Below are 16,600 nucleotides of genomic sequence, written 5' to 3' on the forward strand. Positions count from 1 at the left end.
ACGGCCCCTTCTGTTTTAACACCATGCCTTTCGGGCTCAAAAACGCCGGTGCAACCTATCAACGCATGATTCAGACATGCCTGGAAACACAAATTGGCAAAACAGTGGAGGCATACGTAGACGATGTGGTCATTAAAACCAGACACGTCGAATCCTTAATAGACGACTTGAGGCTCACGTTCGACAATCTCCGAACATATGACATCAAGCTCAATCCGGAAAAATGCGTTTTCGGCGTGCCCGCCGGAAAGCTCTTGGGCTTCATCGTTTCCAATAGAGGAATTAAAGCAAATCCAGCTAAAATCCGAGCCCTGTCACAGTTGGCTATCCCAACAGACCTCAAGCAAATCCAGAAACTAACTGGATGTGTGGCTGCCTTAAGCCGGTTTATCTCCCGATTGGGAGAAAAGGCACTACCTCTTTATCGCCTTCTTCGACGCACCGAACACTTTGAATGGACGGATGCGGCCACGGCCGGATTGGAAGAAATAAAAGCCGTCTTGGCCAGCAACCCAATCTTGGCCGCGCCAAATATCTGCGAACCAATGATGTTATATATAGCGGCAACACACCAAGTTGTAAGCGCAGTGCTCGTCGTCGAACGAGAGACAGAAGGACATAAGTTCCTGCTTCTAAAGCCGGTATACTACGTATCCACTGTCCTCACTCCATGCAAATCACGGTACCCACATTATCAAAAGATAGCATACGCGGTCTTCATGGCATCCCGGAAACTACGACACTACTTTCAAGAGTGTTCAATTACGGTGGCTTCTGAAGTACCACTCAACGACATAATAAATAACCACGATGCCACGAGCCGGATTGCTAAATGGGCTATTGAGCTCCTCCCGTTCGACATAACATGCAAACCACGGCGAGCCATTAAGTCGCAAGTACTGGCTGATTTCGTCGCTGAATGGACAGAAGCCGAACTCCCTAAAGAGTACGGCCCGTACTCCAATTGGATCATGCACTTTGACGGCTCTAAGATGTTGGCTGGTCTGGGGGTAGGTGTCGTCCTGACCTCCCCCACCGGACATACAGTCCAATACGTACTCCAAATATTATACACAGACTCCAACAATGCAGCAGAATATGAGGCCCTGTTGCATGTCTCCGGATGGCAGTCTCCATGGGCATTCAACACCTAGAGGTGCTTGGGGATTCGAACCTCGCAATATCTCAAATAAATGGAGACTTTGACGCCAAGGACCCAAAAATGGCGGCTTACCGCAACACCGTCCTCAAAATGTCAGCTCAGTTCGAGGGGCTCGAATTCCATCATGTGGTCCGAGAAAACAATCAAGCGGCGGATATCCTCGCCCGCATCGGCGCTAAGCGCGACCCTGTCCCACCTAATATCTTATTGGAAAGGCTGTTTAAGCCATCCGTGGTGTGGGAAGGGGAGACCGGCAACAACAGTCCGGATCCGGCCACAACGCCACCGAAATAACACCTTCGGCCCACGTGATTATGGCTGTCATCGCCCCGTGGACAGAACCCTTCTTGGCCTACCTAACTAGGCAAGAACTCCCTGAGGACCTAAACGAGGCGCATTGCATTGTGCGGCGGTCTAAAGCCTACAAGGTCCACGAGGGAGAGCTTTATAAGAAAAGTGCTACCGGAGTACTTCAAAGGTGCATCTCCGAAGAGGAAGGACGGCAACTTTTGGTGGAAATTCATGCTGGACTCGGCGGCCACCACGCCGCAGCTCGGGCCCTTGTAAGCAAGGCCTTCCATACAGGTTTTTACTGGCCGACGGCCCGAGCAAACGCACAGGACCTCGTCCAACGTTGCGTCGGTTGCCAGCTTTTTGCAAACCAAAGCCATCTGCCACCTACCGCTCTCCGAACAATCCCCATTACCTGGCCCTTTGCGGTCTGGGGGCTTGATATGGTCGGACACCTTAAAGGCGGAAGCCATAAGAAAAAGTACCTATTGGTCATGGTGGATAAATTCACCAAATGGATAGAAGTCAAACCAGTTAAAATGGCCGAGTCCGGACCAGTGATAGACTTCATATCCGGGGTTGTACACCGTTATGGTGTCCCCCATAGCATCATCACCGATAACGGCTCAAACTTCACAGCTGACGAGGCAAAAACTTAGTGCGGCAACATGGGCATTAAGCTCGATTATGCCTCTGTCTATCACCCCCAAACAAACGGTCAAGTCGAACGAGCAAATGGTCTTATTATGAGCGGCACTAAACCCGGACTAGTGCGATCCTTGAAGGAATCAGATATGCGCTGGGTTGAGGAGCTCGACTCCATACTATGGGGGCTGCGGACCATGCCGATCACACTACCAGATACACACCGTTTTTTATGGTGTACGGCGCAGAGGCGGTACTGCCCTGCGACATCATTCATGACTCACCTCGAGTGCGCATGTACGAAGAGAAAGAAGTCGAGCTTGATCGGCAGGACAGTTTAGATGCCCTCGGACTGCCGGACTATATACTTTGGCCGGACTGTTGGACTATGAAGATACAATATTGAAGACTTCGTCCCGTGTCCGGATGGGACTCTCCTTTGCGTGGAAGGCAAGCTTGGCAATTCGGATATGTAGATCTTCTCCCTTGTAACTGACTCTGTGTAACCCTAGCCCCCTCCGGTGTCTATATAAATCGGAGGGTTTAGTCCGTAGGACAACAAGAATCTTAATCATAGGCTAGCTTCTAGGGTTTAGCCTCTACGATCTCGTGGTAGATCAACTCTTGTAATACTCATATCATCAAGATCAATCAAGCAGGAAGTAGGGTATTACCTCCATCGAAAGGGCCCGAACCTGGGTAAACATTGTGTCCCCTGCCTCCTGTTACCATCCGCCTTAGATGCACAGTTCGGGACCCCTTACCCGAGATCCGCCGGTTTTGGCACCGACAGTGAGAGTAATTGGGATACTTTCCCGTGACGACCGTAGTTTGAGGAGTTCATGTATTCACTATGTGTTAATGCTTTGTTCCAGTTCTCTATTAAAAGGAGTCCTAGACTAAGGGGTCCTCGGCCTGCCGGCCTATATCTCGTGGGCCGGATAAGTGGGCCGTTCTGCAACTACTCGAAGGCCGAGCTATGAAGTGACTCCGTGTCCGGACAGAAAACCTTTGAAGTCTTGGTGTGCCCTCCAAGTCAAGATAAGAGAATCGACATGTTTATTCTTTCATGATAACCGACCATGTCTAAACCTAGTGCCCCTGATGTCTATATAAACCAGAGGGTTTAGTCCGTAGAGGCTAGAACAAGAGAGAAACCATCCAACTCATCTAGGGTTTAGCTCATCCGATCTCGTGGTAGACCAACTTTGTAATTGTCATACACCCATCAACACAATCAAGCAGGACGTAGGGTTTTACCTCTTCGAGAGGCTCTGAACCTAGATAAACATCGCGTCCCTGGTTTCCTGTTACCCATCGATCCTAGATACACAGGTCAGGACCCCCTACCCGAGATCCGCCCGTTTTCACACCAACATGGGTAGTAACATATGTGCGTGCCATGCAATCATTCATTTATTTGGACGTAGACTTATTTTTGTCTCAGTGTGCGTTATGTTACCCTAACATTTTTTTTTCCAGATGTTACGGTAAAATTATATTACCACAAACATCTCTCCTCATTGCTACTTGTCAAAATAAGCAAATTTGTGTGTTAAATTTCTTTTGTGAGAAAACATCCGAACTATTCATCATGCCATGGCAGTACATAGAACATAGAAATAACAAATATTACACTCATGTCCATAGACCACCTAGCGACAACTACACAACAGAGCGAGCCGAACTCGCGCCGTTGCCATCACCCCTCCCTCACAGGAGTCGTGCCAAGCTTGTTGTAGTAGACAGTCGAGAAGTCGCCGTGCTAAGGTCAGAATAGCAGCCGGCGCCGATGAAGAGAAGTCTAGATCGAAAGGATCCAACTTAGACACATGAACAAAGACTGAATCTAAACTGATGCACCAAAGACCAGCAGCGGCCTAACCCCACAAGATCCACTAGAGACACGTCTCCACGCGCCCTCCGATGACGCTAGATGCATCATGAAAACGGGGCTAGGCAGGGAGAATATTATTCCATCTTTAGGGAGTCACCACCACCTCGTCTTCCTAAGCAACCCTAAACAAACTCACAAAAACACTTAAACACGAAGCAAGACCCATCCCGTCTGCAAGGGTCGGGGTCCACCACGTCTCCATGGTCCTAAGGCCACCAGAGACAAGGCAGACCGGTGGCGGCGTGAGGGAGACAGAGGAACCCTGCCTTTATTTAGAGGCGGCGGTTGTGTCAGATTTGGCTCTCAATTTGTGCGTTAAGTTACGTATCTAAGTTACTTCCACCGTGACCCGCCTTATTAGTAGGTATGGATTTACTTCAACCTTATAACCATGAAAAGAGAAATCTTACTCCTCATGTCCTTAAATTATGGGGCGGAGGGAGTACATTTTATGATTGAAAAATAAAAAAATGAGAACGAAAATGTCATCTAAATTTGGTGGGGCAAGAGGGAAAAGGAAAATCCCACTAAACGAACTAGTCGCTCGACTGGCTCTAGTCTGGTCGATTGTAGGCCACGACGAGAGGTGACTGACGCGTGGGGCCACCTTGTTGCTCGGTTGGAGCGAGCCAAATCCGGCGGTCGGCGGCCACCGTCGATCTCACTCTATCCCTTCCCCTCGTCTTCGTCGCCACCGCCGCCGCCGCCGCCGCCATGCTCCGCCTCCGAAGCCGCATCCTCGCCCACCTCCTCTTTTCTCCCGCCACCTCTCCCCACCGCTCCCCTCATCCAGCCGCCTCGCACTCCACACTCCGCCGCCTCCTCCTCTCCGCGGCCGTTCCCCCACGCACCGGATTCGCGGTACATGAGTACCTCGTCGAGACCTGCGGCCTCACCGAAGCCCAGGCACTCAAGGCCTCGGCGAAGCTCTCCCACCTCAAGTCCCCCTCCAAGCCAGACGCCGTCCTCGCCTTCCTCGCAGGCCTCGGCCTCTCCACCGCCGACATCGCCGCCGTCGTCCCCAGGGACCCGCGGTTTCTCTGCGCCGGCGTTGAGAGAACCCTGGCCCCCAACGTCCTAGGGCTCGCCGGCCTCGGCCTGTCACGCTCGCAGATCGCGCGCCTCGTCTCGCTCGTCCCCGGCGTATTCCGCCGTAGATCCATCGCCTCCAACCTACCATACTACCAGTCTTTCTTCGGCTCCTACGAGAACCTCCTCCGGGTGCTCAACCGGAACAACTCTCTCCTGGGATGCAGCCTCGACAAGGTGGTCAAGCCCAATGTCGCCTTCCTGCGGGAGTGCGGGCTAGGTGATTGTGATATCACCAAGCTGTGCTACAAGAACACGGGGATTCTTAGCAATAACCCGGAGCGCGCCCGGGCGATGGCGGCACGTGCGGAAGGTTTAGGCGTGCCCCGCAGCTCTGGAATGTTCAGAGAAGCGCTGATGGCTGTTGCAACCATGAGTCAGGAGATGATTGCCGCCAAAGTGAATTACCTCAAGAACACATTCAGGTGGTCAGAAGCTGAGGTGTCCATTGCTGTTCGTCGTTCTCCGATGGTGCTGGTGAGGTCTAAGAACATGCTGCAGAGCAAATCAGAGTTCCTTATCTCTGAGTTGAGATTGGAACCGGTAAACATTGCTCATCGACCAGTAATGCTTGGGCTCAGCCTGGAGGGCCGGCTCAGGCCCCGACACTATGTTATGAGGTTTCTTAAGGCAAATGGATTGCTAGACTGCGACAGGAGCTACTTTTCTGCAGTCATGGTGACCGAGAAGGTATTCGTGGAGAAGTACATATGCCCTCACAAGGAAGTGGCACCACACCTTGCTGAAGACTATGCTGACGCTTGCAGAGGGCAAGTGCCAACTAGATTTAGAATTGCATGAACCAAGAATGGGCTATGAGAATCGGTAACTGTGTATGGTGCAAAAAAGTTTATGCTCTTAGTAGTGAGCTGGTAATTTCTGTCTCAGTGTTCTTTGCATCTCTGGATGTTAGTTATCTGCTATAGTATGTCTGGTACATGTTAATTTTATGTTGCTAATCGTGGATGAAACTGATAATATGATTGTGAGTCCTTGTATGCCCATTACATCATTCAGTAGAGAAGAAATTATCGCATTGTAATGAAATTGTCCATTCTCATCTCAAACCGTCTACGAGAATGTGAGATCAGGGCACTCTGCAAATACTTTCCAAGTATCACTGAAGAGCTTATCTGCATGCTCTATAACTTTATTCTCAGTGACCATTGCAGCTTTCAATGCACAGTATTATGATAGGAGATTAACCTCATTGGTTCTGAATGAGACGCAGATGAATTTTCATGGCTACGGGTGGACAGTGGCGAAGGGGGCAGGCCCGTGAGAGGGCAGGGTGGAGAGCGGGGTAGCCAGCTGAGCTGGGAAATCTTGCTGTCGCAGGTCGCCTTCTGTGGCTGCAGCCAAGGGTTGCCGTCGCCTTGGTGGCCGATGGGGAGCTCGACCAGTTCCCAGCAGGCAGGTAAGAGGTAAGCTCTAGTCTTTGTGATGGGTCAGTTTGATGGTTTGCCGCGGGGGCACTTTGTTCTGTTCAAGTCCTGTTTAGCTGGTTGTTAAACCATATATCACTTAAATATGCAAACATGCTACTTAAGCAAAAAAAAAAGAGACTACTTTGTGTTATTTCATCAATTACTTCATTGCATTGTGTGTTAGTTTAGAAAGTGGAAAACTACATTGCGCCATTTTACAACTCCCTTCTTTTGTGGTGTTCTCTAATTGCCTTCCAATTTCCTAATGCTAGCCCAGTGCTGTTATTTACTCCCTCCGTCCCATAATATAAGTGTTTTGACACTACACTACACTAGTGTCAAAAATGCTCTTATATTATGGGACGGAAGGAGTAGCTTGCAATGCTGGTGGTCCTCGCCATGGAGAAATAAGGAACCTGAAAGAGCTGAACAATGTTTAATCTCTTCATATGTAAACATGGATATTGTAAGTTGTTCCCCTCATGTATGAAGACATTTCATGTGGCTAATGCCAGCAGCCCAATAGACTGTCACTATCTCAACTTAGATATTTCAGATATTTTTAGTAACCACACTATTCTGTAAGTACTTAATCACGACAGTTCCTCATGGTGCAATGTTACTGAGATGTTTTCTTGGTGTTTCACCCAACAATTAATTTATTGAACCTGTTAAGAAAATATTTATACGGCTTAACTGAACTCTAGGTAAAGTACCCTTAGGTGCGTATATTGTTCCATGATTGAAGGAAGTTAAACAACCAAATGTGCTCATGCAATTGCTATTCCTTTGGAGTCATCAGCAAATGTTCAGAGTTCAGACTAAATTTGATATGTCTTTTAGTTCTACTCGAAAAGATGAATAAGATACCCAGTCCATTCAAGGAGCTGCAAATCGAAAACATACGTCGAGTGGACACACAAATATCTTAGTTGCAGTCAAAATCAGGGGCATCAGGCTCACAATTTTCTCCTTTTTCAGTAGTCAAAAGTGAAAGGGCATGTTACACCTATTTTGTCCATAGGTGTACTTGTTCTCGTAGAAAAAAGCTTGGGCATGTTGTATGTGCAAATATGAAATATGTAACATTGTCCCCGCTTAATTTGTTGCAGAATAGACGAGCAGATGCAAGGATATGATGCATGGAGGGCGTTGGCTAACCACAGTCGTGTTGGTATCGATTTGCTATGTTGTCTCAAGACTGCCCCTGCCCCTTGTGTTAAGGTTTGGTTTCCTCAAAGATGATTATCAAATAATTATTGTTCTTGAAAATCGAGCTTTTGAAGAAATTAATAAACATTATCCAGATGTGCTTTTGAGTTGGAAGTAGTATATATATTTATATATAAAACTCCTTCACCCAACTGGGAGTTCTGCTTACTCTCGTATTTGATTGTTGCACGCTTCCTGGGAGCTGTTTAGGAGATTTTGCATGCATTGGGAGTTGGGTTCTTTGCGCACTTTGTTATCGCGTTCGACCTGATCTTGTAATATCTTGAACATACCTGATAGTGTAGTGTTTCGGGATTCCTCTTTGCCGTGCAGTATTGTGCCCTTCAGAATTCTTGTTCTGGTCTTGGATCTTGAAGATGCTTAATCGATCAGTGTTTCTGTAAATGACGCATTCAGAATTCTGAAACTGCTATGCAGTATTATGTTGTATAATTATTTATGGATGGCAGTCGGGCACAATGGGCATGGGTGGAGCTTGAGCCCGCGAGTTCAAAATTGGCCTCTTCTAGGCAGAACATTTTGCCATGTGTAGAATTCCTATTGGTACATTCTTGACCAATATAGTTAAAAAGCTCAGAGCATTGTCATTTATTCTCAACCATCAGGCTGTCTCACACATGCATTCAGACTAGAAGATGCAATTGGAATTATTGGGGTTGCATGTCCCATCTGTTTATGTCAAGACATTTGATACTCAAAAGTTTTTTTGTGCGGCAGTTTATAATGCCATTATTTTGATTTGTATTGCTTTGCTTTTCGATGCTGGTATGTCCAGATTTATAGTTGCACTCATCGTGTTCGTCGTACTAGCTAGCAGTGTGCTGTGGGGTGTGGGTGATGCAAATGGCATGCAATGCATATTTCAAACCGACCAAACTATACATACATAATAAACTAGTGCTCCCTCTGTAAACAAATATAAGACGTTTTAGACCAGTGACAGCACAGTTAATTTGAGGCTTCCTGAGATGCTTTCCCAAGTGTCTACTGATTGTCTGATTCATTCTACCAACTTTTGCAGGGTAGATATGCGATGAACCCACTGGTAAACTACCTGATCCTCAAGTTCTGGGAGGAGTCTACTCCTCTTGCGCATCAGTGTGATGAGTTTTCGTGAGCTCATGGGGGACCAAGGCGAGGTTGGCCTCCTGGAGTTCTTCCGGAGCGGGCGGGCGCATATGTTTCCATGGCCAATAATCCATGGAAACAAGGCAAGGAAATCCTGGAAAATGGTTGTCCGTGGGAGTACCGGCCCTGGAGGGGGTGAAGTTTGCAACTTGAAACACGGGGCAGATGTCTCTTTCGATTGCCCCGTTTTTCTGCAGTGGAGGTGGTCAGCTGAGCTTTGTTTCTGCGGAGAAGTGGATTGATTGTATTCTGATGCAAGCTGCGGTGTCTGTCTGACTCTGTTGCTGGCCGTTCCCTTGCGATGGTCTGTCAAATTTGAGGCCTAATCAGCTGGTATTTTGCTTGCCGTGTAACCTGCGTTATCAGTTTCCCTGTCCATCTACGGTCCTTGAACAACTTCATTTGCGGCAACATGTTTCATTGCTTTTCCATGTAAGATTTGCCTGCTGTATCTATCAGCAAACAAACTTGAATAAAATTCACCACTCGCCAGCAAAGTCAACAGCAATTACTGGCACTGGGTACAAGTAACACTGGCAATAAAAAGACGAACATCAACACTATTTCACCAATCAGCACCAACGAGGCACTTTACCACTCACCAGCAACACAAATAACTTGATAAGACTATATGTCACAACAAAACAAACAGTTCAACACCAAATGTACACCAACACATGCACACATTGATGATCTCCATCTTAAAGAGTTGCCTGACATATGCTCCTGCTACGTTCTTGATTCTTTCTGGGCATCTTTGCTGGAGCGGGATCAGCCGCCCCAGCGATGACGAGTGCCGTTCGTTTTCGCCATCGCGCGGGGCCGAACCAGCGTTAGGCGGCGGCGGCGGCGACGACGACGGCGACGGGTCTCCGTCACCAAAAGCGGCGGGGAGGGGGAGGACGATGGGCGACCTCGCGCGGCAGCTCTCGGGCGACCGCGGCGCCCTCGACGCCGTTGTTCCCGCCGGCGCCCCCCGCCCTGTCACCGCCTCCCTCCCGTCCTCCCCGGCGCGGCTCTCCCTGCTTCCCCCGCCTCCGCCGTCTCCTGCACCTCGCCTCGCCCCGGCTCGCACGGGCGGCCCGCGCTGGGCCGATGTGGCGGCGGAAGAGGACCTTGTCGATGCGGCGGCGGCTGCGGCCGGCGCTACCCGTCCTCCTCGATGCGTTGGCGACCGCCTCGCCGAGGCTGTTGCCGGCTTCCTCCCCGCTGCGCCCCCGATCGATTCCTGCCCCCTTCCCCTCCCTCGTCCCTTGCAGCGCGGCTCTCTCCGCCCCGTTGCACCACCTTCCCCACCTCACCTCGTCGCCGGCCGCGGTGCTGGCCGTCGGGTGAGGGAGTCCTGGACTAAGGGGTCCTCGGGCGTCCGGCCTGTTATCTATGGGCCGGACTGATGGGCTGTGAAGACATGAAGGCCGAAGACCGTACCCGTGTCCGGATTGGACTCTCCTTGCCGTGGAAGGCGAGTTTGGGGACCAACTATGAAGAGTCCTTCCTATGTAACTGTAAGTGCATCTAGTGCCCCTTAGTGATTTTGGTGTATTGAAGACTTATAGGTTAAGGGACTAATGTGTGTATGAGTGTACACAGGTCTATAAGTCTATGAGGAGTTTGATATTTACAGAGAAAGTCGACCCCTAAAAATGAAGTTCTTCGACTGAAGACTTTGGATTTCTGAAGACTTTGAAAGTGAAGAAATTGGTGTGACCTTGAAGACTTGGCATTCATTCGAGGAACATGGAGCGTGAAGACTTTTGTTTTCGTAGTTTCATATTCTCTTTCTTGAGTCATAGGAAACACCGTACTGTTAAAGGGGATCGAGAAAATACTAAGGAAAAATTTCCATGTGATGCTCAACTCAAAATCCTACACCTACCAATCCCTTCGAGTGAAGCCATTGAAAATCTCATACAGTTCAGTCATATTCTTCAGTGATAGAGACGAAGTTCTTCTGGTCTCTGAGGAATTTGTTCTGACTGAGGAGTTAGGAATTCGCCAGTGCGGATTGCCTACACAGTGAGGAACATGATAGCCCTGAGAAATCTGATACCCAAATTTCCGACCGTTGCTGTGCCTTGTGCCAGCTGTCCCAAAATATCTACCCACCTAACGGTCATATCATTGAAGAGCATTTATGTCTTATCATGTCGGGCTGCTCCCTAGGCTATAAATAGCCGCCCCCCTCAACCACTAACTGGTTGGCTGCTCCGAGAGAAACTAACACTTGTCATTTGAGAGCATCCCATCCTCCGAGGACTTTGAGTGAAAATCATCAAGTGAGGAAAACCCAAATCCAAACACCTACAAACCCAAAGTGATTGAGCATCACTGAAGAGATTGATCCTGCGTGGATCCGACGCTTGTTACCTTTGAAGACTGTGCTTCTTCCAGACGGTTAGGCGTCATGGTCTAGAGCATCCAAGAGGAATTGTGGATCGCCAAGTGACCGAGTTTGTGAAGGTTTGGAAGTCACCTGAAGACTTACCACGAGTGCTTGGGCGAGGTCTGTGTGTCCTTAGCTCAAGGAGATTACGGTGAGGACTGTGTGTCCTTAGGTTTAAATACCTAGCCGCTCCAACCAGACGTACAAGTCAGACAGCAGTTGGAACTGGTCTACCAAATCATTGTCTTCACCAAGCTTACTAGTTCTATTTCCTCAACTCATTCATTTCCTCATTACAGTTGTTGTGTGCTTGTTCATATCTGTTTGAAGACTTTGACTGAAGACTTTCTCAATTTCCTCAGTTCAATTTCTTCTGTCTGTTTGTCTTCATCCTGTGTTATCCTGTGTTTACGCTTTTTGTACTCTGTGCTCGTCTTCATTTCATCATGATGACCATGCTTGTGTTCTGCTATGTTTACTTCTGAGTACGTATTCCACTGCAAGTAGTTCTTCGCTAAGGAATTCCCTCACCCGCAAATTCCTTAGTGAAGAATTCATAAAAATCGCCTATTCACCCCCCTCTAGTCGATATAACGCACTTTCAGTGACCGACTCTATATAAACCCTAGATCCCCCCGGTTTCTATATAAACCGAAGGGGTTAGTCCGGAAAGCACATATACTCATTACCATAGTCATACAGGCTAGGCTTCTAGGGTTTAGCCATTACGATCTCGTGGTAGATCAACTCTTGTAATACTCATATTCATCAAGATCAATCAAGCAAGAAGTAGGGTATTACCTCCATAGAGAGGGTCCGAACCTGGGTAAACATCGTGTCCCCCGTCTCCTGTTACCATCGATCCTAGACGCACAGTTCGGGACCCCCTACCCGAGATCCGCCGGTTTTGACACCGACATCGGGGTCATGGGCCCGGGCCTTGTCCTGGGGGTGGCCGGACGTGTGGATATCGGGACGGCGGCGGTCTCCTAGCGGCGCAACCTCGGGGATCGACTGCCTCCGCCACTGGCCGTGGCTCTTCCACCCTCGGCCCCGTCCGGTGGGTCGTGTGGCGGCCCGAAGTTCCGCTCTTTCCGACCGTCCGGCGATGCGTCGAACGCGTCTCCGGCGGCGGCGGCGCTGCCGCCTCGGGTGACCAGGGAAACCCTCCCCCCTCCCACGGCGCTCCGTGTGGTGGGCTGGGCCGACGTGGGCCACGTGGGTGATGACCCACAAGTATAGGGGATCTATTGTAGTCCTTTCGATAAGTAAGAGTGTCGAACCCAACGAGGAGCAGAAGGAAATGATAAGCGGTTTTCAGCAAGGTATTCTCTGCAAGCACTGAAATTATAGGTAACAGATAGTTTTGTGATAAGATAATTTGTAACGAGCAACAAGTAACAAAAGTAAATAAAGTGCAGCAAGGTGGCCCAATCCTTTTTGTAGCAAAGGACAAGCCTGGACAAACTCTTATGTAAAGGAAAGCGCTCCCGAGGACACATGGGAATTATCGTCAAGCTAGTTTTCATCACGTTCATATGATTCGCATTCGGTACTTTGATAATTTGATATGTGGGTGGACCGGTGCTTGGGTGCTGTCCTTACTTGGACAAGCATCCCACTTATGATTAACTCCTATTGCAAGCATCCGCAACTACAAAAGAAGTATTAAGGTAAACCTAACCATAGCATGAAACATATGGATCCAAATCAGCCCCTTACGAAGCAACGCATAAACTAGGGTTTAAGCTTCTGTCACTCTAGCAACCCATCATCTACTTATTAACCAATGCCTTCCTCTAGGCCCAAATAATGGTGGAGTGTCATGTAGTCGACGTTCACATAACACCAGTAGAGGAGAGACAACATACATCTCATCAAAATATCGAACGAATACCAAATTCACATGACTACTAATAGCAAGACTTCTCCCATGTAACTACTCACAAAGCATATTCATGTTCATAATCAGAGGAGTATTAATATGCATAAAGGATCTGAACATATGATCTTCCACCAAATAAACCAACTAGCATCGACTACAAGGAGTAATCAACACTACTAGCAACCTACAAGTACCAATCCCGGACTTAGAGACAAGAATTGGATACAAGAGATGAACTAGGGTTTGAGAGGAGATGGTGCTGGTGAAGATGTTGATGGAGATTGGCCCCCTCCCGATGAGAGGAGTGTTGGTGATGATGATGGCGATGATTTCCCCCTCCCGGAGGGAAGTGTCCCCGGCAGAACAGCTCTGCCCGAGCCCTAGATTGGTTCCGCCAAGGTTCCGCCTCGTGGCGGCGGAGTCTCGTCCCGAAAGCTTGCTTATGATTTTTCTTCGGACGAAAGACTTCATATAGTAGAAGATGGGCACCGGAGGGCCAACAGGGGGCCCACGAGGCAGGGGCGCGCTGTCACGACCGGTTTTCCAATAAAAATATTTATTGAGAAACCGATCCCTTTTACGGACCAGTAAAGAAGAATTCCTTCTCACTGGTAGACAATATCTTGATCACAGAAGAAAAAAACAGGAGTACTAGATATAATACAAGGTTGAGCAGAGACTACTCAACAATTTACTACAAGCACGCCAATAATACATAAAGGCGGATAGGGTGGCATAACTACTGACTCACAAAGAACGCGGTGGTGGAAATATCACAGTGACGTGGGTGACATGACTCCTGAATCTAACAGCTCTTCGAGCGTCGGAGTGAGGCTCGAGGATACTTATTGTGGGTGGCGGAAGCGTATATGATACAAGTGACCAATATCCAGGATCGCACGGGACTGACTGGGATTCCTCTAGGCGTCGGACTCACTATCAAACTCTTCATCCATGAGATCGCCTTCATCAACATCTGGCCAAATCAACAAGCCAGGTGAGTACTATGAAAGTACTCGCAAGACGGTTCGGACATAAGATATAACAAATGTAAACATGATGCATATGAACAGATTAATAGAGCGCACTCAAATAACGAGATGGCAATGCATGGGAAATAAAAGGGAAGTCGGGCGGTAGTCCTCCCGAAATCCCAATGCAGTACTGGAGGCCAATCGAGGGTCCGAATGACTCCTCGTAAGTGTACAAATGATATAACAATGCCGCAGTCGGGCGTCAAGGCGACACCACATAAAGGGCTTATAATGGAAAAATAAATAACAGTGCGTGCCACAGTCGGACGTCTGAAGCGACATCACATAAAGGGCTTATATCAAAAGTAAATAACGGGCGTGCCACAGTCGGACGTCTGAGCGACATCACATAAAGGGCTTATATTGAAAGTAAATGACAAGAGTGCCACAGTCGGACGTCTGAGTGACATCACATAAAGGGCTTATATTGAAAGTAAATGACAAGAGTGCCACAGTCGGACGTCTGAGCGACATCACATAAAGGGCTTATATTGAAAGTAAATGACAAGAGTGCCACAGTCGGACGTCTGAGCGACATCACATAAAGGGCTTATATATCACAACTTAATAATTCAGTAGCTCATGAATTTAATTCATTTCAAGGAAATATTCAAGTACGAGATAAACAAAAGGTTAGTCCATCCACAGGAATAACAACTCACACGGGTATACCACTCAAGCTTGTTCACCGGGGATTTTGCCACGAGGACTGACATAGATATGGATATGCTGGCCATGGTCCTTGACCATGGACACGATGACTCGGAAGGATTTGACTCTGCAGAGTTTGTACTTTAACCACAGCCAATGGATGTCAGTAGTCACAGGGACTAGTTCCGTTTACGGTGTTTTGGAAGAAACACATCTAACCAGTACACACCCATTCAACATTCCGATGCCAGGAATCACCCTCGACAATGTTCAAGAAAAACCTTGAGACGGGGAGGCTACAACCTCACGTAGCATGGGATCAAATTTATATACGCGCGCTCTAAGGGGTGCCCCCCTCTCAGTCCCAACCGGAAACACCCATGCCCCCTGACCGGATGACTGGCTTTAATCCAGGGCCATGGAACCCTCATCCCGGCCCCTCTATTTGGTGTGTACAAGGAAAGAGGTTAACAACTTACTAAACCGTATTCTTTGCAGAAAACATGTGGCAGCACGAAAGGGGAGGAACGGTAACGTGGCTCAGTCCACGTTAACGTCGGAGTTTATCGGATGACGAAGACTGGCATGCTACAACAATACCATCTTACTACCTTTCATGTCACCACATGATCAGGTCATCTCTCATCAAAGATCACGGTAACTTCGAAACACACGGTCAGTTGCCTTGCACGCAACGTAATACTCACCGATGCTCATATGCCATGCACAAACCATTCAAGCAAACATGCAAAACACCTATCATATCAAAGGTTCAAACATGCTTGCCTGGTTCGGAGAAGTCGGAGTCTAGCTCGGCGAAGTTCGCGGCTCCGTCACCTCCTCCGGAACCTACGGTATAACGAAACCGTACACTAACGTGAAAATCGTCGCGTGGATAAAAATTGTTCCAAATATTTTCCAAATAAATACTATAAAAAACTAGACAAAAATACAAGACTGACAGAAAAAGAATCAATCAAAAAGCACCTTTTATTAAAAAGTTATAAGGGTTTTAGTCCAGGGACTGATCTGTGATGAAACAGAAAAGATCCGGGGACTTGTTTGAGAAAATAGAAAACGGTTCGGAAAGAAATGCGCCAGCCCAAAGAGAAAGCGCATTTGCCCGAAGGCGCCATCAGAAAACGGTTCGAGGGGGGGGGGAAGAAGAGAGGCTGACGGGGGGGGGGGGGGTCCCACCCATCAGGTTTAAAAACTCCAAAGGAGCTCGCCGGCGCCCGAAGGCTGCGGCGGTCGCTGGCGTGGAATTACGGCGAGGCAGAGAGATCGGAGGGTACCAAGAGGTTCAGGGTGTTCTTCCGCGTCGGTGGGTGGTGGACTTCGCCGTCGGGGAGCACCACGTCGACGGCGACACTTTCTCCAGCGGACGGTGGTTCAGGCGATGGTGGAGTACTCCGGTGGGCGCTGCAAACTCCAAATTGAAGCGCGGGTCAGAAGAGTGGATGCATTAGGAAGCTACTGGCAAGAGCTGAGAGGTAGAGGTGCACGCACGGGGGTGAATCGAGCTGGATCCCGTGGCGGGTCGAGGCGGCCGGAGTTGGGGAAGAAGGCTCCCTCGGGGCTCTCCCAGTGGCTTGGCGTGGTATTGGTAGTGTGCAGAGGTGGTGTGGGTTCGAGTTCGGGCTCGGGGCCTCCTTTTATAGGCGATCCGAGGGGGTGGCCGTGAACGGGATAGCTCCGGCGAGCGATTACGGCGAGGCAGAGGTTGGGCAGTGGGTTTAAGTGGCTAGGCACCATCAGGGAAGATCACTGGTGCT

The 16,600-nt window shown here is 48.8% G+C and overlaps 1 protein-coding gene across 1 annotated transcript; it reads left to right on the forward strand.

Moving 5' to 3' along the window:
- The first annotated feature begins 4,559 nt into the window (after positions 1 to 4,559).
- Positions 4,560 to 9,369, forward strand: LOC123143443 (uncharacterized). Its single transcript, XM_044562372.1, has 4 exons — positions 4,560 to 5,956; positions 6,316 to 6,508; positions 7,624 to 7,735; positions 8,766 to 9,369. Exon 1 carries the CDS (start codon positions 4,710 to 4,712, stop codon positions 5,883 to 5,885), a length of 1,176 nt encoding a protein of 391 aa, XP_044418307.1. The 5' UTR covers positions 4,560 to 4,709; the 3' UTR covers positions 5,886 to 5,956; positions 6,316 to 6,508; positions 7,624 to 7,735; positions 8,766 to 9,369.
- Positions 9,370 to 16,600: the final 7,231 nt, after the last annotated feature.

The sequence above is a fragment of the Triticum aestivum genome, chromosome 6D (assembly GCF_018294505.1).
Source record: "Triticum aestivum cultivar Chinese Spring chromosome 6D, IWGSC CS RefSeq v2.1, whole genome shotgun sequence".
In the NCBI taxonomy this organism is placed as follows: domain Eukaryota; kingdom Viridiplantae; phylum Streptophyta; class Magnoliopsida; order Poales; family Poaceae; genus Triticum; species Triticum aestivum.

Bases quoted from the DNA above. Each gene is read 5' to 3' on its own strand.
- LOC123143443 (XM_044562372.1), top strand. From the start codon at position 4,710: ATGCTCCGCCTCCGAAGCCGCATCCTCGCCCACCTCCTCTTTTCTCCC.